Here is a 27,070-nt window from a genome sequence, read left to right on the forward strand (position 1 = left end):
GAGGGTGCCCCTGCACTGCTGGGGGGTGGGGGTGGTGGGAGACATGAGTGGGGGCCTGGTGGAGGCTGCCCATGGTGGCTGGGGGGTGGGGGTGGGTGGGAGACATGAGTGGGGGCCTGGTGGAGGCTGCCCTGCACTGCTGGGGGGTGGGGGTGGTGGGAGACATGAGTGGGGGCCTGGTGGAGGGTGCCCCTGCACTGCTGGGGGGTGGGGGTGGTGGGAAACATGAGTGGGGGCCTGGTGGATGGTGCCCCTGGGGGGTGGGGGTGATAGGGGACATGAGTGGGGGCCTAGTGGGGGCTGCCCATGGTGGCTGGGGGTGGGGATGGTGGGAGACATGAGTGGGGGCCTCGTGGAGGCTGCCCCTGCACTGCTGGGGGGTAGGGGTGGTGGGAGACATGCATTGTTGATCAGTAGTGCAAGGTGACATGTGGGTTGGCTGGGGGGCATGCTCATGGTGGATGGGCTGCCTGCGGGACATGAGCAGGGGTGCAGGGTAGTCCCCCGTGGTGTGGGCTGCCTGCAGGGGCCGTGGAGGTTGTGGAGCGTACACCTGGGAGGACCCACACGGCCAATTCACGTGTAGTACTCCCCAGAACCCCTGAAATACACATACGCTGCTGAAATCGCGTGTGGAACTTCCCGCGCACCCCTGAAATACACGTACCCTGCTGAAATCGCGTGTGGAACATCCCGCGTACCCCTGGAATACACGTACCCTGCTGAAATCGCGTGTGGAACTTCCCGCGCACCCATGGAATACACGTACCCTGCTCGCACTGGGCCAATCGCGTGTGGAACTTCCCGCGCACCCATGAAATACACGTACCCTGCTTGCACGGGGCTAATCGCGTGTGGAACTTCCCGCGCACCCCTGAAATACACGTAGGAGACCAGGTATGGCTAGCAACTAAACATTTACCCCTCAAGGGCCCGCGAACCTTCAATCCCAGATTCATAGGACCTTATCCCATCAAAGCTATAATCAACCCAGTGGCCTTTAAACTGGATTTACCGTCCAACATGCGTATTCATCCAGTTTTTCATGCGTCACTTTTGAAGCCAGTACAACCAGGAACCCGACTGTCCAAGCCTCCCGTCCCAGTTCAAATTGAAGAGGAATTAGAATTCGAAGTTAAAGACATTTTAGACTCCAAGGTGTTAAAGTCGAAACTCTTCTATCTTGTTGACTGGAAGGGATATGGACCTCAGGATAGATCGTGGGAGCCTAGTAACCATTTTCACGCACCTCGATTAATACAAAGGTTCCACCGGAGATTTCCAAACAAGCCAAAACCCCCGGAGGGAACAACCTTGGGAGGGGCCTTGAGGGGGGGTACTGTCATGATGCCTACCTCCAAGGAGCCAGGTCCGACCCAGCAACCCGAGGCAGGCATCATTCCCCCCAGGGAAGTTCCAGCGGGCCCAAGCTCGGGCCCTTTGGACGCAGTCCTGGCGCCTTAGGCGCCAGGCTCATGTTGGACCCCAGTCCTGGCGCCTTAGGCGCCAGGCTCATAAAGCTGGACATGTGTTCAAGTGTTTTAGTGTGCACTTACCTGATGCAGACCATGCTGCTACATCCAGACCCTCTTGAGGCCTGAATGGGACTACTTTACCTGTGGGGACTACTTTCCACCCGGGTGTGATCGGGGAAGGATACATACCTGATCGGTGGAAGGATACATACCTGGAACTTCTTCCAAAGCTATTTAAACCCCACCCGAACAGCCATACGTGCTTCGCGTTGTTCTGCACCTAGCAGCTGGACGCTCACCGTGTCTGCTCCTGCTTCTGGACTTCAGCCGCACCTGTCAGCATCCTGGGACACCTGCAAAGGGTGATAAGAAGAGAATTAGAGAGGAAGAAGGCCTTACCTGCTAAACCTGCATCACAGAGACATCTCACCAACGATCCTGAAAAGGAAGACATCATTTTTAAAAGCATTTCGCTCCGATCGCTGCAGCGCTGCATTTCACTCTCCTTTCTTGGGCGCCTCCATCTTCAGCAGCGATCATCCGGATCCGCAGCCACTTCCCAGAGCCTAGAGAGAAAAAGACAAGAACACAAGGTGAGAGAAAGAAGGGAATAGGAAAAGCTCAGTTTCCTTCTAAGACTTACCTGTTGGGTCATTCCCATTTCATTTCGGGTCTTGCTGTTTCCAGGCATTTTCCGGACCCCGGCCCCTATGGGGAAAAAAGACAAAGACATTAAATGAGCGAATGCAAAAACATTACCTGAGCGCTCATCTAGGAGTTACCTGATCTTTACTGGAACTGCACGTTTCACTTCGGGTCGGCGCCATATCTCCGGCATTCCGAACCCCGGCCCCTATGGGCAAAAGACATCAATATTAGCGCTTTGTTGCAAGAAGTCTCCAAAGGAATCTTCATTCATCACCTGAAAAAGACAATGAACATTATTATTTAAAGCTTGAACTTTTGAACTTGCAACAGAACTTTTACAGTGCCTTACCAGTATAATCAAGCTTACCTGAACTCCCATCCAACCTCAATCCAGTGAAGTAACTGGTTCAACGCACCCCTGCGTCAGAAGCAGGATGGAGAGCTCGTCCTTTCAGACCCTAAGGTGAGACTTCACAGGGAATCGTGGAAGGGTATCGAGGAGGGTTGGAAGGAAGTGTGAGGCTCGAGCATTATTCCGCCAGATTGTAATACTCCCTTTTCACGTACAGGAGGATATTCCTGCGAGCCAGATTAGCCAGAGTTGAGGGGCCCGTCCTATCCATCTTCAGAGCCCTGCGCTTCACCATTGAAGAGGCATCAGCACTCGAAACCAGGCCAGCGCCTCAGTGGGAATCAGGTGAGCGTGACACCCACCCTGCCTATTCGGGGCAGCAGATGACATAGCTGCCCCTGATCCACGTGGCCTGGCGACACCAACTTGCACCGCCACACGTGGCCTAGACTTGGCGACCTGGAAGTCAGCCTGGGAGTCACCCTGTGCCAGGTCAGGTGCCACAATGGGCCGGTCCAACAAGGGCTGAGCAAAGATGGTGTCAGCCACGTTTCCCTCAACCATGGGGGGGGGGCATGGGTGTCCCTGACTGGTCCTCCACACATGGGGGGCTAGGGGTACCCTGCAAATCCCGGCCACGTCGCCTACCGCGCCCACCACGCCCACCTCTTGAGGCTCGGCCACCTTTGCCACCCTTAGCGCTTGGTCGCCTCCCAACCATGGCACTGATGTTGTTGTGCATATGGGAGTTGCAGTAAACTATTGTCCTGGGCAATTGGGGGTCAAAGGGGTAGGGTACTAGATGGAATTCATACCCTAGTGCTCTAGCAAGGCTGCATGTGACCCCTGGGGAAAGATGACGGGTCACGCAACGCACAGGCACCCCATAAACAGAAAATAATGTGCACGCAACCCCTCGAAGACCATGTGCGTGGAAAAATGAACCCGCACTACGCTGTGGCACCTAGTTTATTTTATAATGTTTTTATTGGCATTTGGCATTTACAGTTATATTCCGGACCATTACAATCATGGTTTGTATCAAGCATGAATTGCATACCACTTATGCCTTATTTAGTTATGAGTAACATTGAACAGTGAACAAAACAAACAAGAGGAAAAAAGGGAAAAGAAACAAAAGAAGTAATAGTGATAACAGTGACTGTCCTTTGGTCTCTGAGTTATTGGGGTCTTTGCTTATGAAGGTGAACCCCAGTCTCTATTCCGTTGGGCTCTGACTGGTCTTCGTGGTGCGCGGAGGGGGGGGTGGCTTGTGCAGGATGGATGCGGCAGTGCACGAATTTGGCCATGGTGACATTTGTGGGTGGTTGATTCAGGGGGGTTTATAGGTCAACGAGAAGATCATGTCTCTCAGAAGGGTCTTCCAGGCCTCAAGTGTGGAGCTCGAGTCTTCCCCACCCCGATTACTTCCCTCCTCCCATGCTCTAGTTTCTGCTATCGTCCATCTTTCCATCTCCCTGATCCAAGGTTCGTACCTGGGGCCTGCTGGGGATTTCCAGGCCATTGCGATCGTTCTTTTTATCAGCACACATGCTATGTCCATTAGTTTCACCAAGTGCTTGATCTTGCTTAGCCTCGGGTCGGTGCCTAGGAGGCACTCTTTCGGTGTCCATTCATATATCTCCAGGCCAGCTTTCCTACAGGTCTGTTCAGCAGCGAACCATAGTTTCTGAGATTTAGGGCAGGTCCAAAACATGTGGATCATGTCAGCGTGGTCAGAGGGGCACCATGGGCATATCGGGCTGACTCTGTCATTGAAGGTGGATATTCTGTGTGGGGACATGTAGGTCCTATATAAGACATTGAGCTGTATTAGCCTGAACCTGGCGTTCCTAGATATCTCCTTCGGGTATGCTAGGGCTCTAGGCCATACTCCCTCTGTGATTTCGGTCCCCAGGTCGGATTCCCATTTCTCTTTCAAACGTGTACTTCTTGAGTTAGATCCATCGTTTATTTGGGTGTATAGTCTTGATGTTGGTTTCCAACCGTCGCTGACTCCGTGCATCTCCTGGATCAGGGCGTGTGTTTCGGGTTCCTCAGGCCACACATTCCATTTCTTCTTGGCGATAAATTTTACCTTTTGGTACCATAGGTAGTGACACGGGGTGAGCCCATCGTTTCCTTGTAGTGATTCAAAGTCTCTGAATTGCCCTTCGTCGAACATGTCTCCCCACGTGTAGACACCACAGTTCTCCCATCTTCTCATTGTTGATAGGTCATCGTGGACTACACATACGTCAGCAAGAATGGGAATCTCGGGTGAGTATGGGTGCTTCAGACCCAGCATGGATCTAATCTTTTTCCACACCTGTCGACCCACCTGCACTATTATGGGCGGGTCAGGAGGCCCTATTTGAACGTACGCGTGTTACACGCAGCCTACAATGACCTCTGAAGGGGTACGCGACACACGGGGCAAGCACAGTTGGTAAATACGTGCGCGACTCACCCTCTGCCTGGAAAAAGAGCGTGAAAAATTTGCGTGCCGACAAGGAAGGACGGACCAGGATCTGGACGGACATCGTGACTGCCATCCACGCAGAGGGGGTGGCAGTCCGCAAATTCGAACATGTCAAGAAGCGCTGGGAGGACTTCAGGTCCAGGACCCTGAAAAGGCCCGGCGCCTCGTGAAGCCAGCGGATGGGAAGGGGCGCCGGGGCCACCTGTCGGAACATCAGATGAGGGTCCTGGAACGCATATCCCCAGCACTCCATGTCCAGGTCCTTGAGAGGCAGTCGCGTCTGGAGTCGAGCGGTAAGTGTACATGCATACTGATTGTAAGCTGTGCATGTGGTGGTGTGCCTGTAGTGTGCAGGTTGCACATGTGTTTTTGAAGGGGCATGTATGGATGTGTATGTACAGGGCGTGAGGCTAACACATGCGAGTCCTCTCTTGTGTGAGACACATGGATGGTGCATGTGTGTGTAAGCTTGCATGGCTAATGCAGATGTCTGAGCACACATGTTTGAATGACTGTGTATGTAAGTTGTCATGGTTGTGGTGTGACACATGGATGTCGATTCCAGCTGCATGTATCTGCACCGTGTACATGTGCATGTGTGCGTATTTGACAAGGGTGCAACAGTGATGCAACATGGATGCTTGGGACACTGATGTGCAGAAGACTGATTGCCAGATGTCACATGGGTGCAAATCTCATCACTGCGACAGTTGGTGGAGGTGTACACATGCATGTAGGTGTGGTGGCGTGTGTGCATGTCTAGTTCACTCCCTGTGATTCATGTGATGTCTGGCTCACCTTTGGCTGCTCATGCTGTTGTATGTGTATGGAAGTTGCTGGCTGTTGCCATATGGCTGTGGAATTGCTCATGTGTGTGAGTTGACATGCCATGTGTGTTGGGGATTGTGATGCCATGTCTGAAGTCTGACACTGCCACTCATGTGCAACTGTCATGTGTGTATCAGTCCATTGTACAGTGTCCTGATGCCTGTCTCCTATCTCTCTCTGTCTGTAGCATCAACTGATGAAGAGGGCGGAGAGGGTGCTGTGGAGCACAGCGGCGGGGATCACACCACCAGCCGGAGACGCAAGACCCGGCTCCTCTCCCATGTTGTCATTTTGTCGGGGAGTGAGGAGTCCGGTGCCGCATCCCAGGCCGCAGTTGCCGAGGGAAAATCCAAGAGGCGGAGGTCGGAGTTGGACTCCTCGGCAGCAGAAGGGGCAGCTGAGACCCCACAGGGTGCGACGGAGGAAGATGGTACGGAGTCATCCAGGTTGGTGGGGGGTTTGGTGGAGGAGGAGGCCGTGCAAGGGACAGAGACGGGGTCTGGAGGTGGGGATTCCACTGGTGCTAGTGGTGCAGCGCAGGGGCAGGGACAGGAGGCAGCACAGACCGCCGCGGAGGTGCCTGTTTGTAATCCTGTCCCCGATCCCGTGACTAAATCATCTTGCACCAGCAGGGATGCCTACGTCCAGACCCGTTTTCAGGGAGGGGATCTGCTTACGACAACTGGCCTTCCTCTCCCTGCGGACGTGGCTATCCGGGACCGGGTTGAGCCTGTCCTGGGTGGGGTGGCGATGCGTCAACGGGCCATGCGAGGTGATATGCAGTCTTTTCATGAGGAGACTGCAGGTCATCTCGTATGGCTCGTTGACCACATCAGCCTACCGGGACAGGTCACCCGGGCCGGATTCCTCCGTTTACTTGAACTTGCTGCGACCCCTCCTCATCTGAACCCCCTATGCGCCAGTCGTCCTCCGTGCCATCTTCCCACCCATGTATCACCTGGGGTGCCCTGTGGAGCTGCCTCTGAACGTGCGGCCAGGCTGGTGGAGGACACATCCCTGCCACAGTCGGGACTCGGACGTCCAGCAGGGGTGGCCACCTCAACAACTGCACCCCAGCCGGAGGAGGATGTGCAGGCAGCAGGACCCAGGGCACGGGTACAGGCACCGCAGCAACAGGGTTGGAGCCATGATGGCTCGGGGCCTTCGACATCGGAGGGGCAGGCATGGGCCAGAGGGCAGGAGGAACCAGGACGGGAAGTGTCTTCCATGTAGCAGCGGTTGGGCCACGCCATATATGCGGAGTGGCAGCGGGCGGAAGAGGCACGGCTCACGATGGTCTGGGCGGAGAACTCCATGCGGAGGGCCCTGAGGCGGGCCGAGTGCCTCGAGTTGATTCGCAGGGAGTTGGGGGAGAACATGTCGTCGTCTCTGCGAACCCTCGGGCCATGGAAGAGGACCGCCTCCAGGGCATTGAGCAGGAGTTCGATGATGCCCTGGACCGGAACATCCAGAAGTGAGCCGTTAGACTAGCCCGCTGCCCTTGTAAATAGTTCTATAGTGTTAAGTTTCCTTTCATTTCTTCTTTATTTTGGTTGCGCTTGTACAATGCACCACGTTTCTGTATATATTTTTTTTATGTAGTATTTTTGATAGGTTTCATTTCTTCTGTTGGGCTCATGGACCCTGGATTGTTCATCTGTATATAGTTCAACATTGGATTCTTCTCTTTCTTTTTTTAAATTTCAACATGGAGCAATGGTTTTCACTTTCTTTTTTCCCTTGGATTTGCTTTGTTGGACTGTGACTTTGGACACCATTTCATTTGGATTTCTTTGAATTATGATTTCTTGTTTTTCATTCTTTTACGGACATGCAGCTTTTCTTTTTTGATTCCTATTGTTGTTTGTTTGATTTTAATTTCATTCATGTTCTGTTTAATACATGTTTTTCTTCATACTTCGATGTGTGGTATCATCTCATTGGTTTCATGCATGTCATGATATGGGTTTTCACATTCACTTGCAACCATTGTGTGTGTGTGACGGACATGTGTTCATTTACATACTTGCCATTGGGGTTATATCAGGTAATTGACTTTTCTATGTGGGTGGATGCAATAGTTGGTTGGGTCTTTGTGCTGGGTAGGCTGGCCAAAAGGGCCATGGTTGAGGATCGTCATGAGCTGGGGGCAGGGGGACATGAGTGGGACATGAGTGGGGGCCTGCTGGCAGGTGCCCCTGACTGCTGGGGGTGGGGGTGCTGGGAGACATGAGTGGGGCCTGCTGGCAGGTGCCCCTGACTGCTGGGGGTGGGGGTGCTGGGAGACATGAGTGGGGGCCTGCTGGCAGGTGCCTCTGACTGCTGCGGTGTGGGGGTGCAGGGGGACATGAGTGGGACATGAGTGGGGGCCTGCTGGCAGGTGCCCCTCACTGCTGGGGGGTGGGGGTTCTGGGGGACATGAGTGGGACATGAGTGGGGGCCTGCTGGCAGGTGCCCCTCACTGCTGGGGGGTGGGGGTGCTGGGGGACATGTGTGAGGCCCTGCTGGCAGGTGTCCCTCACTGTTGGGGGGTAGGGGTGCTGGCAGACATGAGTGGGGGCCTGCTGGCAGGTGCCCCTCACTGCTGGGGGGTGGAGGTGCTGGGGGACATGAGTGGGGGCCTGCTGGCAGGTGCCCCTCACTGCTGGGGGGTGGGGGTGCTGGGGAACATGAGTGGGGGCCTGCTGGCAGGTGCCCCTCACTGCTGGGGGGTGGGGGTGCTGGGGGACATGAGTGGGGGCCTGCTGGCAGGTGCCCCTCACTGCTGGGGGGTGGGGGTGCTGGGGAACATGAGTGGGGGCCTGCTGGCAGGTGCCCCTCACTGCTGGGGGGTGGAGGTGCTGGGGGACATGAGTTGGTGATCATATTGCAACGTGACATGTGGCTTGGCTGGGGGCATGCCCATGGTGGATGGGCTGCCTGCGGGACATGACCAGGGGTGCAGGGTAGTCCCCTGTGGTGTGGGCTGCCTGCAGGGGCCGTGGAGGGGGTAGAGGGGACACCTGGGAGGACCCACACTGCCAAATAGCATGTGAAACTTCCCGCGCACCCTTGAAATGCACGTACCCAGGACAATCGCATGTAAAACTTCCCGCGCACCCCTGAAATACACGTACCCAGGCCCATCGCGTGTAGAACTTCCCGCGAACCCCTGAAATACACGTACCCAGGACAATTGCGTGTTAAACTTCCCGCGCACCCCTGAAATACACGTACCCAGGCCAATCGCGTGTAAAACTTCCCGCGCACCCCTGAAATACATGTACCCAGGCCAATCGCGTGTAAAACTTCCCGCGCACCCCTGAAAAACACGTACCCAGCACAATCGCGTGTAGAACTTCCCGCGCACCCCTGAAATACACGTACCCAGCCCATTCGCGTGTGAAACTTCCCGCGCACCCCTGAAATACACGTACCCAGTCCATTCGCGTGTGAAACTTCCCGCGCACCCCTGAAATACACGTACCCAGCCCAAACGGGTGTGAAACTTCCCACGCACCCCTGAAATACACGTACCCAGCCCATTCACGTGTGAAACTTCCCGCGCACCCCTGAAATACACGTACCCAGCCCATTCGCGTGTGAAACTTCCCGCGCACCCCTGAAATACACGTACCCAGGACAATCGCGTGTAAAACTTCCCGCAAACCCCTGAAATACACGTACCCAGGACAATCGCGTGTTAAACTTCCCGCGCACCCCTGAAATACACGTACCCAGGCCAATCGCGTGTAAAACTTCCCGCGCACCCCTGAAATACACGTACCCAGGCCAATCGCGTGTAAAACTTCCCGCGCACCCCTGAAAAACACGTACCCAGCCCAATCGCGTATAGAACTTCCCGCGCACCCTTGAAATACACGTACCCAGCCCATTCGCGTGTGAAACTTCCCGCGCACCCCTGAAATACATGTACCCAGCCCATTCGCGTGTGAAACTTCCCGCGCACCCCCGAATTACACGTACTCAGCCCAATCGCGTGTGAAACTTCCCACGCCCCCCTGAAATACACCTACCCAGCCCATTCGCGTGTGAAACTTCCTGCACACCCCTGAAATACACGTACCCAGCCCATTCACGTGTGAAACTTCCCGCACACCCCTGAAATACACGTACCCAGGTCAATCGCGTGTAGAACTTCCCGCAAACCCCTGAAATACACGTACCCAGGCCAATCGCGTGTAGAACTTCCCGCGCACCCCTGAAATACACGTACCCAGCCCATTCGCGTGTGAAACTTCCCGCGCACCCCTGAAATACACGTACCCAGTCCATTCGCGTGTGAAACTTCCCGCGCACCCCTGAAATACACGTACCCAGCCCAAACGGGTGTGAAACTTCCCACGCACCCCTGAAATACACGTACCCAGCCCATTCACGTGTGAAACTTCCCACGCACCCCTGAAATACACGTACCCAGCCCATTCGCGTGTGAAACTTCCCGCGCACCCCTGAAATACACGTACCCAGGACAATCGCGTGTAAAACTTCCCGCAAACCCCTGAAATACACGTACCCAGGACAATCGCGTGTTAAACTTCCCGCGCACCCCTGAAATACACGTACCCAGGCCAATCGCGTGTAAAACTTCCCGCGCACCCCTGAAATACACGTACCCAGGCCAATCGCGTGTAAAACTTCCCGCGCACCCCTGAAAAACACGTACCCAGCCCAATCGCGTATAGAACTTCCCGCGCACCCTTGAAATACACGTACCCAGCCCATTCGCGTGTGAAACTTCCCGCGCACCCCTGAAATACATGTACCCAGCCCATTCGCGTGTGAAACTTCCCGCGCACCCCCGAATTACACGTACTCAGCCCAATCGCGTGTGAAACTTCCCACGCCCTCCTGAAATACACCTACCCAGCCCATTCGCGTGTGAAACTTCCTGCACACCCCTGAAATACACGTACCCAGCCCATTCACGTGTGAAACTTCCCGCACACCCCTGAAATACACGTACCCAGGTCAATCGCGTGTAGAACTTCCCGCAAACCCCTGAAATACACGTACCCAGGCCAATCGCGTGTAATAATTCCCGCGCACCCCTGAAATACATGTACCCAGGCCAATTGCATGTAAAACTTCCAGCGAACCCCAGGAATACACGTACACCACTCGCACAGGCCCTTTCGCATGTGGAAGTTACTGCGAAACACGTAATACACGTTCCCCGCTTGGTGTTTGCTGTTTGGCAGTCTGGTAAACTGGTCCAGGGTTGGCGCAGCGCTTTGCACTAGTTTGGGGATTTGGGTGGCTTTTCCTTGCGCAAGGGCGTTCTTGGGGGCGTAACTGGCGCTGCTGCAGGGTCGCTGCGCCACTCTGCACCACGGCTGGTTTTGGAGGCTAAAATCCATGAATACGCTGTGCGCTGAAATGGATTTTATCGCACACGGCTGGCGCAGTCTATCGCACTCACACACTGTGCGCCAGCCGCGTGCGACACTTTTGTGCGAATTTCTATGAATTACTCTGTATATTTTTATTAAACTACCCGAACCGCCCGTGGAGTATATGACTGGGTTTTGGTCTCAATCGAGCACCTCCAGGCTTGATTAACTCATGTATCTTTACCGCACAACGAGCGATACGAACACATAGACGCACAGTGCCAGTTATAAAGATAATCAGCGGGCTTTAGTTAAGCACCTCTAAGCAAAGAGTGTTATAAACATGTTGATGTATCTTTACCGTACAATGAGCGATACAAACACAAAGATGCACAGCACCTTTTACAAGGATAATTAGCGGGCTACAGTTAAGCACCTTTAAGCAAAGAGCGTTACACGCACGCCACGTATATTTCAAATCACCCTTTGGGTGATTTTGTGCTGCACAATAGTCAGGCGCTAATGCAGTTAATTAAATCAGGAGATTGCAGCACGCACGAGCTGTCAAAGTTACAACAGACCTCCGCCGTTACACATGTTATGACCTCACAGTATCCCAGATGTAAAAGTAAATGCCTCTCTTGTATCTTTTACTCCACAGAGGCACCCTATATCATCTCATGAAGAAGACTGAAGAAATTGCACATCCAATACCTAGACCCAGCATGCACAGAGCCTGAGACGTGGGATCCCCACCAGACAGGTATTACAGAAGAATATGAATAATTCTGTACACCCAAAGATTGATAACAAGTCTATACAATAGTTGGTGCAGTATAAGACATACCAAGTTATCTGTTCTTTAGGTTATCAACGCAGGAAGTCACCAAGAGCATAGTGGCATCTGCTAAAACCAAGAGAACAGAAAGTGGAACCACAGGTAACATCCCCTAACCCGCATGGTTGTTCCTAAAATCCAATATCGATCCAGACTTTCCCGCACTTACAATTCCCCTCTGTCCATTTTTTGTAACCCAACAGGGATCGGGACACAAGCAACATGCCCGTGGGTAACCCGAATCACCTCTCAAAATCCTCCAAGATGTGGAGCACATGTGAAGAAATTATGTTGCCAATGAGAATGCAAGATTCTCTGTCCTGAAGAAGGCGGCTAGTTATAAGGATCGCTGAAACCGGTTGACTATCTTTAAGAGTTGCTAGGCTGATGACCACAACTCCAAGACCCTACATTAGTTTGAGGAATGGGCTTGAATAACTATACTTCATCATTCTAAACCCTATCAAAACAATACAAAGTTACACTATTGATTGATAGAAACATTTCTTTTTAACCGTTCATTTGACCTGTATTGGTCATAACATATTTTTCTTAATTATAAGACACATAGACTGTAGGCAGTATTAACAAATAGAGACACTGACCCCCAGGACATGTGCACCTATTACCTAGACTTAGGAAAGTAGTGGGAGAGTTGAGGGCAAGAATTCACATACTCTTTGTAGGCGACACACCACCGCCAAATAGGCACAGGTTTGCTACACTATGGGGGTATGAGTTATTCACACATAGGGCAAGAAAGCTAGCATTAGGGACTTAGACATAGGTATAAATATATTTTAACAAAACAACTACTGTCTATTTTGTGCTATAACTGTTTGGGCAAAGACAGATAGTGGAAGCCCATTGACTCCCACTATCATTACCTCAACGTATCATGTACCAATTGTTTCACTGCATGGAGGGAGTATTATGTTTCCAAGATGATGTATTAGTGCATGGAAGGACACTTGAAGAACATAATTTCAGGCTCAAGAAAGTATTAGACATTTTTAAAGATGCTGGTTTAACACTGAGTAAGGATAAGTGCAAATTTCATGAATCTGCCATACAATATTTAAAACATGAGATATCGGAATTAGACCAAAGAAAGACCTAGTAAATACCATTGTAAATGTTCCCAGTCCCAATAATAAGGAGAAGATTATATCCTTTTTAGGAATGCAGAGTACCATGCAAAATGTATTCCTGAGTTGGCTAATAAGACATTTCCCATGAGAAAGCTTGTGAAGAAAGGGGTGAGATTTCAGTGGGATGGTGAATGTGAGAGTGAATTTGAAGAAATCAAGTTAGCTTTGAGTAATGCACCCGCTTTGAAAAGCTTTGATCCCAATAAGAGAAGCATTCTTACAACAGATGCACGCAATCGTGGTTTGGGAGCGGTATTGTCTCAAAAAACATTAACGGAAAGAATGTCCCATTGCTTTTGCATCCAGAGTTTTAAGGAGTCAGACCAGAATTATTCCACGATTGAAAAAGAGTTACTAGCCATTAAGTGGGCGATTGACAAGTTCTGTCCATTTCTATGGGGTATGAAATTTGTGCTCAGATCGGATCACAGGCCCTTAAAAGGAATTTTGACGACTAAGGGTTTGGCTAAAATATCTTCTAGGATACGCAAGTGGGTTGCAGGTCTACAAGACTATGGGGGTCATTACGAGGTAGGCGGTAAGGGGTTAACGGCGCCGGTAAAGGTGCCGGAACCGTCAACCCCTTGCCGCCTCATTACGAGTTCTGCTCGCGGGACCCGCTAAGGCCGGCTGGTAAAACCGGCCTTAGTGAGATTAATCAGGGCTTGTCACTTTTGTGAGGATTCTGCAAAGGGTTGTACTGCAAGAGTAGAACCTATGACAGTAATATCTATTCCATCCATACCTTGGGAACGAGTGGGGTTATACATTGTGGGACATGTAAGGAGTCAAGGGATGTTAAGATGTTGTATTGTGTTAATGGACATGTTATCTAGATGGCTATAGATTTCTTGGGTTCACAATTTCTGCTCTAAAGACACAAGGCCTCATTATAAGTCCTATGGGACTCTATGGGAATGGGGACTATCATTTTACCAGCGCCTGACTTCCTGTAGTTGTAATCTCCTGGTGACACCCGGAAGTAAGGTGCTGGTAAAATATTACGAGTCCGGCGGCAACTCGCCGGTAGCACCAGCAGGGTTACCTCCGGACTCGAAGTAAGGTCCATAATAAAGTTTTGGGAAGACATTTGTAGGAGGGAAGGTTATCCAACAACCATTGTGACAGACAATGGGGTCCAAATTATGTCTGAAGAAATTGATGCCTTTCTCAAGAAAAATGGCATAGAACATAAAACCAGTTCCATCTATCACCCTGAGACCAACAGAATTGTTGAGAGATTCAATAGGGTCAATGTTCCCTCTAAGCTTTGCGCATGTGCGCTTGCCCAGCTTCCTTCTGGGTGCCGCTCAGAAGAATTGTAGCAGCGCACACAGACAATTCCCACCAATTCAAAAAGATTTAATAAGGCACAAGCCACAACAGGTACCTATTATTTGCTTCTTTGCAAAATAAAGCTAACTTGTAATAATTAGTCTTGATATTCTGATCTAGACCTTTTTCATTACCCTCAGGTGCAAGCTTGACCGTAAAAACCTTAAAAACAGAATACACCCACAAGAGGTTAAAAACGAATATGAAAAAGTGTCTCCACAAACAGAAGATATAGCCAAGATATGCCTGCACACATTAACAAAATAAGCTTCCCTCCCCACCCAGAACTCCTATACTTGACTCTACCACACTTATAACTAATTACTCTAATTTCTGCCCCAGGCCACTTTCAGATATTACCAGACAACCCTGACTATGCCTTGGCTCTGAAAAAGGTTGCCAGATTTGTACCTACATTCACTTGTTTTCTGTTTGTTATAATATGAATGACGTTCAAGCACAAGACTTTGTTACTCATGGTGCCTTTTAAAAGCATCGCCTAGACTATGTAACGCAACTGTCAGCTCAAATATTGAATACTGACTGTAATTAAACAGGCATAATGGATGTATAACATGCTTCATATTCTTTGTACATATGTCACACAAGCACTTTGTAGTGCCCCCTTGCTAGGTAATGCATTATGAAACTCAAATATTAATTTGTTCTTAAAAATTTTGAGTACGCAAATGTCATGTTCAACGTCTCCTACTTTAGCATTGACAACATTACCCTATAAGTGGAGAGCAGCATTGCAATATCATTTACTTGGCCTGTAAGGAATAATGGATACGGACTATGCCCAGCATTTGTATATAGTATTAGCGCAATGGATATTCAGATAACTAAAACCTTTAACACAATCTGCATCCTTTCAGGTTTTCAAAGTTCCCCATGAGGCATAGACCTTAACATATTACATGGTAATTTGCTTCTATACAATAACACTGAGCAGTTGTATAATCCTACCCAACAATTTAAAGGTGGGGAATGTTGCATGTAATCACTTCATAGTAATTATGCACATGCAGATTCATGACATTTTATTAAACTGCACATAATGTCGTGAGGCTTTTAATATATTTTGCTTGCAAAGTATTTTGGGTATGCAAATATCCCAGTTAGTGTTTTACTACTACAATCCCTCACTTTTTACAGAGCCCTGTGAAATAGTATTAGAGGTTTGCACAGGAGCTGTGGAGGAGTATGAGTGGAAGGGCACAGGAGAACACTCCTTCAGGATGAAGAACAAATCAGCAACTTTCAAAAAACCAAGTCAGATGTTTTTGTTTCTGTTTTTCTATTTCATTGTTTTTGTAATATGAATGTATTGATTATGTAGATTCATCCATTGCTTTTTTTCCTTTTTTTCTGTAACGATTATCTTGTAATATAATATTGAAAGGTTGATATGTGAAATCAGCCAAATAAATCAATAATAAAATAAAAAATGAAAAATAATCAGATCTTTTGGCAGTACACTACAGTGAAGGAAATGTGTTGTCTGTTTGCTTAAGGGGAGGAAACTCTAGTAACAGTCTAGGAAAGTGTACCTTCTGTTTCTATTCTCAGCTGCTGAGGGCTTTTCAATATAATCATGTTTATGTGTTTATTGCCCCTAGTATCCCTATGCATCTTGGTCAAAGGATACAATTGAATTTCAGAAGAGGGGTCCCTAGTTAAAGAAGAAGTCACTCAATCTGGTGTACCTGTGAGCATTGCTGCTATTGACTTCAATAGATTGGCTTTTCTACAACGGGGTTCCTGAAGAAATCTAAGTAAGGCTCAGATGTTGAAATGTATCTAGGCTGTGGTGAGGGACAGTGGGCAAAACTATAAACTGCATTACATTTCCTGTCATTTCACCTCGTATGTCAGGGTTACAAGCCGGGTTCTGATACAATTTTACTCCCTACTTGGAATCAAATGATTTTTCTAAGAGTACGAAAAAAATAATTTGCTTGGCCAGTAAGGATATTAGTCCTTTTGACATCAACCAGTAATATTATTAGAGCTCCTACCTAGCACTTCTCTGCTGGTCACTGATTTGAAAACATATCAGTGGGCTCCTTGTGGGTTGGAGCAGGGGGAAAGCTTCTTCAAATATGTACATGGTTTCCCGTTTTTGTTGGGCACATTTTCCTGATTTTAGAGAGTAGAAATTGATGGTTATATGCCATTTAGCCATAAGGCTTGCTTGGAGTAAATGTTGTCACAACTCACAGGACAACGTAATGTGGACAGTAAGCGGAGATCCATGTATTCTGATCATCATATTCTGTGGTACAGTTATTCTGACGCAATTAATGTCTGTAAACAAATAGAGGCATGTTTTCTTGGCACTTGCATTACTTTGTTAAAGTGGCATATGAACTTCTATTAGCAGGTTTTGTTCTACATTCTTTTTATTGCAAACATTTTATTTCATGTACATTTTTGTACAACCACAACATTGATAAGCGATATTTGTTTTTAGTAATAAACATGTGTGTTTTATTTCAATGGCATTAAAAACGTTGTGTATTGTCTCTGAGCGGTGTCGACAAACGAATAGACATAACTAAAGCTTTTTTTGTGCATACACATTTTGTCCCTGCACTGGAGTACTTTTGGTAAGTACTATGGCATATCTTGAAGTACTGGTTGCTGAGCTCTTATTATAATCACATACATTTTTTTACCTATATATGTTTGGAATAATTGTTGGAAGATGCACTTTTTACACTGATTTGTAAAGAATTGCAGTGGTTGGGACGGGAAAATACCCTTCCAAACTCTTCGGAGATCTTACCTCACTAAGTATGCACTCTCACAAAGTGCCTTACCTCGTTATTCAGTTGCACACATGAAAGATTATGTGTGCACGAAAACTAACCATTCCCGCACTCAGGGAAAAATAATTAGAGGGAACATTGAATAGGGTCATTAAGAATAGCATCAAATCTGGGGCGTGGCTAGCCAGCGAGCGATGAGGACATGAATTCTTAGGAGCTCCCGCGGCCGCCAAAAACATCCTGCGTTATAATCCTGTACAAGTGGCGAGAAAAAGCGAAGAAGATACCTGCCAGCTTGTCATAGTGTGGGGAACAATCAGACACACTGATATGATATGGCATTTATAACGCGCCTATACACAAGTGTTTCAAGGCACGATGAAGCAAGGGAGGGGGAACAAAAAGGGACGACAGACAATGATCTTACTAGGCCAGGTGTGATTCAGATCACGCACGTGCATGGGAAGGGGGAAAGGGCAAAAGTGCGAGGGGGAAGGGAGAGGGGAAAGTGCAGTACATGGGATAGTAGAATAAATAAGATAAATATAAACAGCCAGATGGTGGCAAGGTAAATGCAGACATTAGTGCTGGTAGGGGGACTGTAGGGAGACAGAAAACAGTCCCCAGGTGCAGGGGTTGCCAGGGAGGCAGTGCAGGTGTGCAACTGGCGGTGCCTGCACCCGAGATTAGACAGGGTTGCCAGGTAACCAGTGCAGTTTCAGCCAGGAATTCAGCAGGGGAGAGAGGGAGAGAAAGCAGAAGCAAAGAGGAAGGTTTTGAGGTGCTTACGGAACCGGAGGTGGTTCTCCTCACGTTTCAAGGAGGCAGGAAGGATGTTCCAGAGGGAGGCCCCTGCCAAAGAGAGAGATCTACCACCAACTCATTGCTTAGAATAGTGACTGACCCTGAGGGAGTTGGAGGCGGATGAGCAAAGAGCTTGAGAAGGAACATATTTGGGAAGAGAGAGTTGAAGGTATTTCGGCCCCAGAAGGCCTTGTGGACAATGCAGAGGGTTGTGAACTTAATCCTTGCAGCCACTGGGAGCCAGTGCAGAAATGTCAGACCTGGAAGGATAAGATCCCTGGGTTTGAGGCCAAGGACAAGTCTTGCAGTCCTGTTCTGGATAAATTGCAGAGGGCGGAGCGTAGAGGCAGGCAGATTTAGATAGAGGCTGTTACAATAGTCCAGCCTAGAGAGAACCAGGGCTCTGGAGACGGTGAGCTTCTGAGGGAAGGAGAGGAAAAAAGGAGAGGAAAGGAATAATACCTCTGAGGAGGTGCAGCTGGTAGTGTGACTTCTTAGAGACGTCAGAGGTGTGAAGTGAGAAGGATAGTGTGGAGTCGAAGATGACCCCAAGGTTTTTAGTCTTGCAGGTGGGAGGAGGTACAGGGCCAAGGGAGGGTGGCCAGAATTCTGCAGGGAGGATAGCTCAGTGGCAACGTGCTTGCCTTGGAAGCAAGACGACACGGAGCAACAGAGGTTCGATGCCCGGGTACGTGCTTAGAAACCTCTGGGTATTAAGCGTGTTATAAATAACCTATCATATCATAATATCCAAGATAAACGAGTCTGAAACGGAGTGAAATGTAGGCACAAACAACTGCAGCCAGAATGGCCGCCGAGCTCGCATCGCGGCGGTGAGAGGCGTAGACTGCCTTAGAACCAGCAGAACTGCATGCCCAGCAAATCGGAGCAAGAACCCGCCTGTGGTATACACAGACCGACGGGGGGGAGAATCCTGCCCAACCGAATGATCGCGGCTTGTCGAGGGCCATTGCCGCCGTGGAGCCACAGAGATCATCTCAAGTGGCACCAATGTGGTCCACGCGCTCTCAGAAAATAGCAGCTGTACCTAGAGATCTCTTCGGGAACTAGTGGGTTAAAGCAGGACTGGTAAATCTAGGACCCCCAGAAGTTCACGTGAGAAGAACGACCATTGGGCTGCTCCATAACACTGCAGGATATGAGCACCAACAGGGACCCCCAGCATTTCTCATGGGAAGGAGGACCTGGGTGTTGTCTGCGTGATTTGCATAGGAGATACTCTGCTCTTCCAATAAGTCAAAAATGGCTTAGTGAATATGTTATACAGCGTTGGTGAGACACAGGATCCCTGAGGGACCCCGCAGATGACTAGCAGGGGGGGGGGTTAGGTGATGCTGGAGAAGACCCTTATGGTTCGGTCGGACTGGAAGGATTTTATCCAGGCTGTGGCTTTAGAGGAGAAGTGGGCGGCTGAGCATAGGTGTTGGCACTTATATTTTTAGGTCCAAGAATGCTGGTACTGTGACTGGGGCGGAAACCAGACTGGCGAAGGCCAAGGAGGTTGTTGGATTCAAGGTATTTATGTATTTGAAGGTATGCTGCTCTAGCTAGAATTTTCAGCAGAAAGGGCACTGTCGTGATCGGGCGGTAGTTTGTGGGTATGTTAGGATCTAGTGTTGGTTTCTTTAGTAGTGGAAGGACTCAAGCAACTTTTAGGTTGGAGGGGATGATACTGGTGGAGAAGGAGTTATTGATAAGTGATGTGATGAAGGGGGCGAGTTCCACCACGCAGTCCTTGATGAGGGAAGCTTGGCAGGTATTGCCTTGGCATATGGAAGGCTTCAGGCATTTAATGATTGTTGTATTTTTCCTGTGTGGTGACTTTGTTGAATTCGAAAGGTTTGGTGTTTTTTTGTCTTCATTTTGGTTTGGAGTAGGGTGATTTTATCCAAAAGAGCCCTCTGAATGTTGGAACACCAGGTCATAGCCATCAACCATTTGTGTTGCAAGGGCGGGTGAAATCACCCGATTTTGTTTTTGGCGGGTGAGACGCCCATTGGGATGAATCGGCGTGCAGGAGGCTTGGGGGGTGAGTCAGCCCTTTACAAGGCGGGTGACACCCGCCAAAAGCGTGTGAGTTGAGCGCTATGCCAGGTGACGTCTTTGAGGCAGTTATCCGGGGTAGTTACTGGAGATACCAGTTCTCGCAGGATGCCGAAGAGCGCTCTTGGGCCGGAGTTGGACTTTTGTATTCGCTCGTTGTAGGTTGAGCTTTTGGCCAGGACAGCCTGTTGATAGGTTTTGACTGATGCAATCAAGTTTTGTTTGTTGGAAGCCGACAGGGATTTTGTCCACGCGGTTTCAGCCGCTCGCTTGGTGGAGCATAAGGCTTTGAGATTGGGGGTAAACCAATATACTATTGACTTTGCTCCAGCACCACTCCTATGTGTGGCAATGTCCCTTGCTTGCTTAGTGCACATCAATGTGTGTGTCACGCTAGATATGTGCACTTGTGGCAGGCGTGTTGTCTCCCATCCTCTAGCGATTTTTCAGAATTGCTACTTTGAGCAATTATTTGCAACCCACTTAGCTCCGATTGCAAACTACAGCCTACCAAGGACATTACAGTGTTACCCACTCTTCCTATGGACAAAACCCAACAATATGGACTTTGTGCATGCATTTCTTTTGGTGAAATGTGATGGACAGAATACACAATCAGAATATCCAAATCTGGTTCACTTGTTGAAAGTTATGAGTGAGTGTCTGGCATCTCTCTTTTGGTCCGGCTAAAACCTCATTTTGATGTTAAGAGGGCGTCAATAAAATTTCCACAGTGGTACGTTGACCTCCGAGATTGCTTCCTTCAGTGACATGTTATGGCTGAAGTTCTGACTCTCGCTAATGATAATGACTGTATTAGAACTGATGCGCGGACAGAGTGACTTGTAGTTGAGTTCCTTGTGTCTCCTTCCCATCTCCCGTGACTGAACCCGTGACAATCACTCGCACCATCGGTTTCCTGACTGGTGATTTGCGTGGCCGTGGCCCCGACCAGACTAACTAACGGTCCATCAGGACCCGGGAAGGCGGAGTTGGCTCTACCTGGCAACAGCAGCATCCGCCGCTTCCAACACCCGGTGACGCCTGCGCACTGTGGCCGCACAGAGAATCGCTGGCGGCGGCAGAGGCGGGGTAAGTGCCGGGCCCAGGCTGACGAAGATGGCGGACGCAAGTACATCCCTGAAGGGGCTGCGTGAACAGATGGGTAAGGGAGACACTCTCTGAGCATGCAGCATGAGCGCATGGTGCCCTTGTTGGGTGACCCCTCTCAGGGGAGGCTGTGATGTGCGTCGACTGAGGAGAAGCGTAGAAGGCTGTCAGGCAGCGGCTGAGGGAGTGACAGGAAGAAGCAGCAGAGCCCGGGAAAAGTGACCGGCACCCGTTTGGGTGGCGAGGCGGGTCTTGATCCCCCTCACGAAGTCCTTTTCCGTGGTCTGCTCTACTCTCCCTATACTGGAATTCCTTGGCAACTTCTCCCCCGTTGTTACTCGCCTTCCTTTCAACTGACAGGGCAGCCGCCCGTGCTTCTCTGGGGCTCTTCTTATTAATGCGCTGTTTGACGGGGGCTCTTCTAATTGGACCTAGCTTCCTCCTCGGGCCTGCCTTATCGCTCACTGCCTGTGCCCACTCGTTCATTCTCAGGTTCCCCGTGTTGCCCTCTCCCGTGGCAGAATCCCCTCCTAGGCGACTGGGTCCCTTCTCCCCGCGCTCTGTATTGCTTCTGGACCTGATACTTCATCGCTTTGAGCTGTGATTTCTATTCACTGAGCCCGGGCTGCTCTGTTGTTATTTAGGTCATGCGGGGGGCGGTTGTGTTCCCGTTAATCCCCAGGTGGGACTGTGTGGCCCGCAGCCAGTAGCCATGGTGTCGCTTGGATCCCCTTATCTCCAGGGTCTCCTGTAACTCACGCTGAGATACAGGGAGAGGGAAGTAACGTCCCGTGGCTGAAGTTCGCAGCGCTGTTTGACTGAAGCTGTTTGGTTCCAACTGTTGCATCCTGTGTGTGCTGTCAGCTCTCTGCTGCCAGGCGTGTCTCCAATGCTAAGGGCGCCCTGTTGTGGTATTGGGCGAGCTTCTCTAGCAGAGCTGTTGCTATATCATGGGCTGAACTCCGAGGGACCAGCTCCACTCCGGAGGAGTCTGAAAGTCTGAAGAAATCTAGACATGGCCATGCACTGCTGCAACTCTCAGAGTGTTATGTAAATCTAATCTGCTACTTCTTAGTCCTTCCATGTTATCCTAATTGGTATTTGTGTTAAGCGACCTGCCACTAGTGTGGCTTATATTGGTCTATCTGGAAAGAGTGGTGTAACTTGGGGCTTGGTAGGGAGGGTGTGCCACTCAAGGATGGCATGGGAACCAAAAGAGGCCCTGGAAATCAAGTGGCCCCATATTACGCATTTTCGGCAAGCCCATCCTCTTTCCTGTAAAACATACGAAATAAAACAGGTTACCACACAAGAGGCCCAGGGTGTAGAGGCCTACTGGGACATCTCCAGAGTTCCCTATAGGCCAGTCTACCCCTGGTTCTACTGGAGTGTGTCCTGTGTGGATCATGTTGGGTGTCACATGAGTGAGGGGCTCTTATCGTGGTGCTGTGTTCTTATTGCCATAACTAATGTGTGCTGGTAGATCTCCAAGACCAAAACGCAATGCACAAGTACAGCAGAGCTGGTCCTTCAGGATATACCTTGGTGTAAAATGAGAGGTGAATAAGTGACCCATGTGGCATTGTGTGCCATTAATGGTGGACAGAATTATACTCTGCTTATGTCGCTGCAAGCATATAGCTGTGTCTGTCAGAGGGACCTGTAGGGAGGAATCTGGCTGCGGCTCTTGGGTATACATTAGAATGTAATGCTTGCTTGCATTTGTTTGTGTGCTGTTGCATATTTCCTGAATAATAAGCTCCAGCAAAGACACAGTTCCCTAATGCCTGCATTTTTTGAGGCAACGTGGTGTTTCGACCAGAAACGCGACAGAAACAATATATGGGCAATCCTGTAATGGGTGCCTTACACAAGGGATTGATGAACACAAGTACATAAACTAGAGGTGAGCACACCTATTGTTGCTGAAAAGGACTGGTCAGCCAGTAACTGCATGTAATGGGTAAAACGGTTTGTGTGTGTGACCAACTTCATCATTTAACGTTTTATTATTACTAATAATATTTTCTATTGACATTGCATGGTTCGAAATTGGTATGAGTCATACATTCTCAGGTCCTTAATTGTAGGTCCAGTTCTATGTAGTCTCAAAGACATCTTGTATTTATCTTTTGTTAGAGCTGACACATAGAATGTCATTGTCGGTTTAAGGTTAGCTTTTTTGGCCATATGATGTTCACCAATGCTTAAAGTGCTCCCTTTATTGTATCAGTTTTCAAGGGGATAGGTACAGTGTGTCAGGAAGCATATTACTCCATTGTTGGAGATCATTGACTATGGCACTTTGGTTGTTTTGTACTGTAATGTACTGTTACATCATTGTGAGTAGGCCATATAGATTATAACATAACTACGTCCTTTTTGGCAGTTATGCTTTGGAAGCTTTTGTACCGAGTGTGATGCTGCAGAGATCAGGCAATAAACGTAATTCCTTTATTTATTTATTTATTTTTGTATTTTCTTTTATTGTGCATTCAGTTTGATAACAAGATAAAACCTTACACAAACATTAAAAACTCCAAATGATTACATCAAATTAAATATCCCAATAGCATAACTTCATGACAGCCAATAACATTTCTCATTTTTTCAATTACTTTCTATTTCATTGATTATTCAATCATAGTCTCTACATTTTTATAGCCGAATGTTTCTATTTTTACTCTACCAATTCTATCATGTCTAAAAATTGATAGAGTGCTTTGCTCGATTGGGAGGGCAATGATCAGATTCCATGAAGTAGGTCCTGTGTTGAGCCCCACCTCATATTTTCCGAAACATGTTGTCAGTCCCTGGCCTGTTAAAGCTTTGCAATTGAGGAATAGATGCTGCAGTGTTTCACTTTGGTTCAGACAGAATCTAAGCTTATCGGAATCACAATTCAGTTTCTTCCATTTAAAAGAGTTAGATCTTGCGCGTTGCTCTTATCTTTAAATCAGAATAAAAAATATGGGAGACAAAGGTAGAAGATATACCAGATGTGGAGTTAATGTTAGTTAAAATTGGCATCGGCACAGAAGCAACTCTTAACATAATATTAATTTACAGAGCGCCAACAGTAGCAATGGACTTCCCCAACTAACTGTGTAATCGTATCTTACTATTGCTCCCACCCAAAACTAAACTGATAATATTAGGTGATCTCAATTACTGGCTGGATGATAGTTCAGACACTACAGCAACAACTCTGGAGACAGCTTTGAGTTTGCTAGGTTTTGATCAAATAGTGACAGTTCCGGGGCATGTGAAGGGGCACACATTGGATTGGGTGGCGACCCACAATGTTAATATATTAGCAACGGAAGTTAAACCATGTCCATGGTCAGACCACGCATATGCTTCCAGATCTGCAATGAGCGTTTCATAAAGAAAAGCAATCGCAGCAGGGAGCCAGTATTAGTTAGAAACATGAACAAATTAACCTCTGACAACCTAGATCCCTGGATCACCACCTTGTTGGCTCAAATCAGGGAGATTGATAATCCACACGAGATGGCAAAGTCCTTTCTCACTGCATTCAAGGAAATGGCACAAGGTGTAGCGCCACTAAAGAAAAAACATTGCCTTGAAGTATGCAAAAATAACGCATGGTTCAATGCACACACTCAAGAATTGACTGAAAACAATACAAAGAAAACATTTCTATGACTGGAGGAAGAGGCAGGATACCCTAAGTTTAGAAGTGTCTAAAAAAGCTGCAAGAACGTATTAGAGTGCCATTCTACAGGCTAAGAAAGATATGTTTAATGATAGAATTTGAAAGGCCACTTCCAATAGTAAAAAACAGTTCAGAATCTTAAGGGACCCGATAAAGAACCACTAGTAATGGACATGGAATGGTGTACATTGATCCAAAAGGCTATGACAGATAAACTAGAATGAATTAAAAAAGGCATCGGGGGCGGGGGGGCGGAGATTATTTTTAAAAAGTTAACAGAAAGTGACCATAAGGAAATAAACAGCAAAAAGAACATACAGCAATAATCTAGCTTTACACCAATTACAGAAGCAGAGTTGGTAAATGTCATCAGGCAACTAAAAACCACCAACTGTAAGGGGGACCCCTGCTCTGCTATTATCATCAAAGGGTGTACAGACACGTTTATAACAGCACTAACAAAATTTATAAATACCTCTTTCACACATAGTCAAGAACCAGCAGACCTGAAAAAAGCGTGGATAACACTGCTTCTTCAGAAATCGGATCTATGCCCCCAAACCGCAATGAACTATAGACCAATCACAAATACTGTGTTCCTCCTGAAGATACTCAATAGAGTTTGGTATAATCCTCTCATTTGAATAACCATCAGATTCTAAACACATTTCAATCAGGTTTCAGAAAACATCATGGGACTGAGACAGCTCTACTTAACCTAAAATCCAAACTTCTGGAATCTATGGCTGTAGGTCAAATATCTCTACTAATGGCCCTAGATCTCTCTGCGGCCTTTGATTTAGTCGATCGTACTACACTGATCAACAGGCTGAGGGAGATTGCTGCCTTTTCAGAGCAGGCCACGCAATGGATTGCCTAATTTCTGACTAAAAGGCAGGGGGAGTGTGGCCAGCAGGGAATCTGAGGCTGATCCGGTAACCTTTGTGTCCCCATCAATATATAACCTCTTCATGGTTCCCTTCTTTAACATGCTGGAATATAAAGGCATCATGTTTCCTAACTACGCAGATGATGCACAGTGCGTTATACCGCTTACATGGTGTCTCGATACTGAAGAAATCCAGATCAACAAAGTATACGACTGCATCCAGATTTGGATGGCACAGAATGGGTTAGCATTAAATAATGGAAAAACAGAACTCATGGTGATAGGAACAAGCAGGAAACTGGCGAAGGTGGGATCCCTGTTTAATAGCTTTAACATGGCAGACTGTGAAATCAAGGTGCTAGAGAAAATCAAAATCTTGGGTATCACATTGGATCAGAATTTAACCATGAGACCCCAAGTAAGTAGCCTGGTCTCTGCCTCTACCTGTTACCTAAAACTACTAGCCAATTTCTGACCATTAATATCAGAAAACCATGCAGAGACAATAGCCCGAACCATAATAGGAGCAAAGATCGACTACTGTTGTAGTCTACTCATTGGTGCACCACAATCTAAGATTAATTGATAACGGGTGATCCAGAACAGTGCAGTAAGGTTAGTGAAGTCCCTGAAGTGGAGAGATCATGTGTCTAAGGCGAGACGCAGTCTACATTGGCTTTCAATAAAAGCAAGAATCGAGTTTAGATTGTTATTAATCACGCACAAATGCTATGTGGGGCACATGCCAAATTACTTGATGGAAGAGATAGTGGAGAAACAGAGCCAGAGGGCTCTGAGATCTAACAACTTCCATTTGCTAAGAACGCAGCGATGTAAAACCTGCAAAGCTTTCAAGGGAGCTTTCAGCAAAGCAGCGCTCATGGCCTGTAATATCCTGCCCCTGTATATAAGAGAGGAAAATTCTACAATTGTATTTAAAAAGAAACTGAAAACTCGCCTATTCCATTAATTAGTAGAAGTAACCCAAAGGAACTACCCACCTAACATGAAAGGACCTTGGCTATAGTGCACTCTGTCATTGTTCGTCTCTCGTTCCGTGTGCGCCCGCAAGCCTTCGGGTACCTGTAGCGCGTTATGAAGTAAAGGATATCAAACCTTAATAAAGTGTTTCAAAACTTCAATGAGAGGAATCGGGTAAGATATTGAACACACTTCCCTAGCTGTTTATGGCCAGTCATTAAAATACTGTAGCGTTTATAGTCGCACAAAGAATGGCAAGTTCTACACCAGTTAGTGAGCCATAACCGTTTTTTACACGCTCCAGGTTTCTCACACATGGAGTCTCCA

At 48.3% G+C, this 27,070-nt stretch overlaps 1 protein-coding gene across 11 annotated transcripts in view; it reads left to right on the top strand.

Annotated features, from left to right (window-relative positions):
* Positions 1 to 21,097: 21,097 nt before the first annotated feature.
* The window catches only part of MAP7D3 (MAP7 domain containing 3), a 1,453,570-nt gene continuing 1,447,597 nt past the window's right edge, over positions 21,098 to 27,070 (top strand). For 4 of the 11 annotated variants that reach the window (XM_069612805.1, XM_069612807.1, XM_069612812.1 and 1 more), the window contains exon 1: positions 21,098 to 21,249. In XM_069612805.1, coding sequence (XP_069468906.1) covers positions 21,204 to 21,249 — 46 coding nt within the window. In that variant the 5' untranslated portion in view covers positions 21,098 to 21,203. The remainder of the gene's footprint in view (positions 21,250 to 27,070) is intronic. The other 7 variants (XM_069612806.1, XM_069612808.1, XM_069612810.1 and 4 more) reach the window with 5 other exon arrangements.

This window comes from Ambystoma mexicanum, chromosome 5p (assembly GCF_040938575.1).
Source record: "Ambystoma mexicanum isolate Mex_15411 chromosome 5p, UKY_AmexF1_1, whole genome shotgun sequence".
NCBI lineage: Eukaryota > Metazoa > Chordata > Amphibia > Caudata > Ambystomatidae > Ambystoma > Ambystoma mexicanum.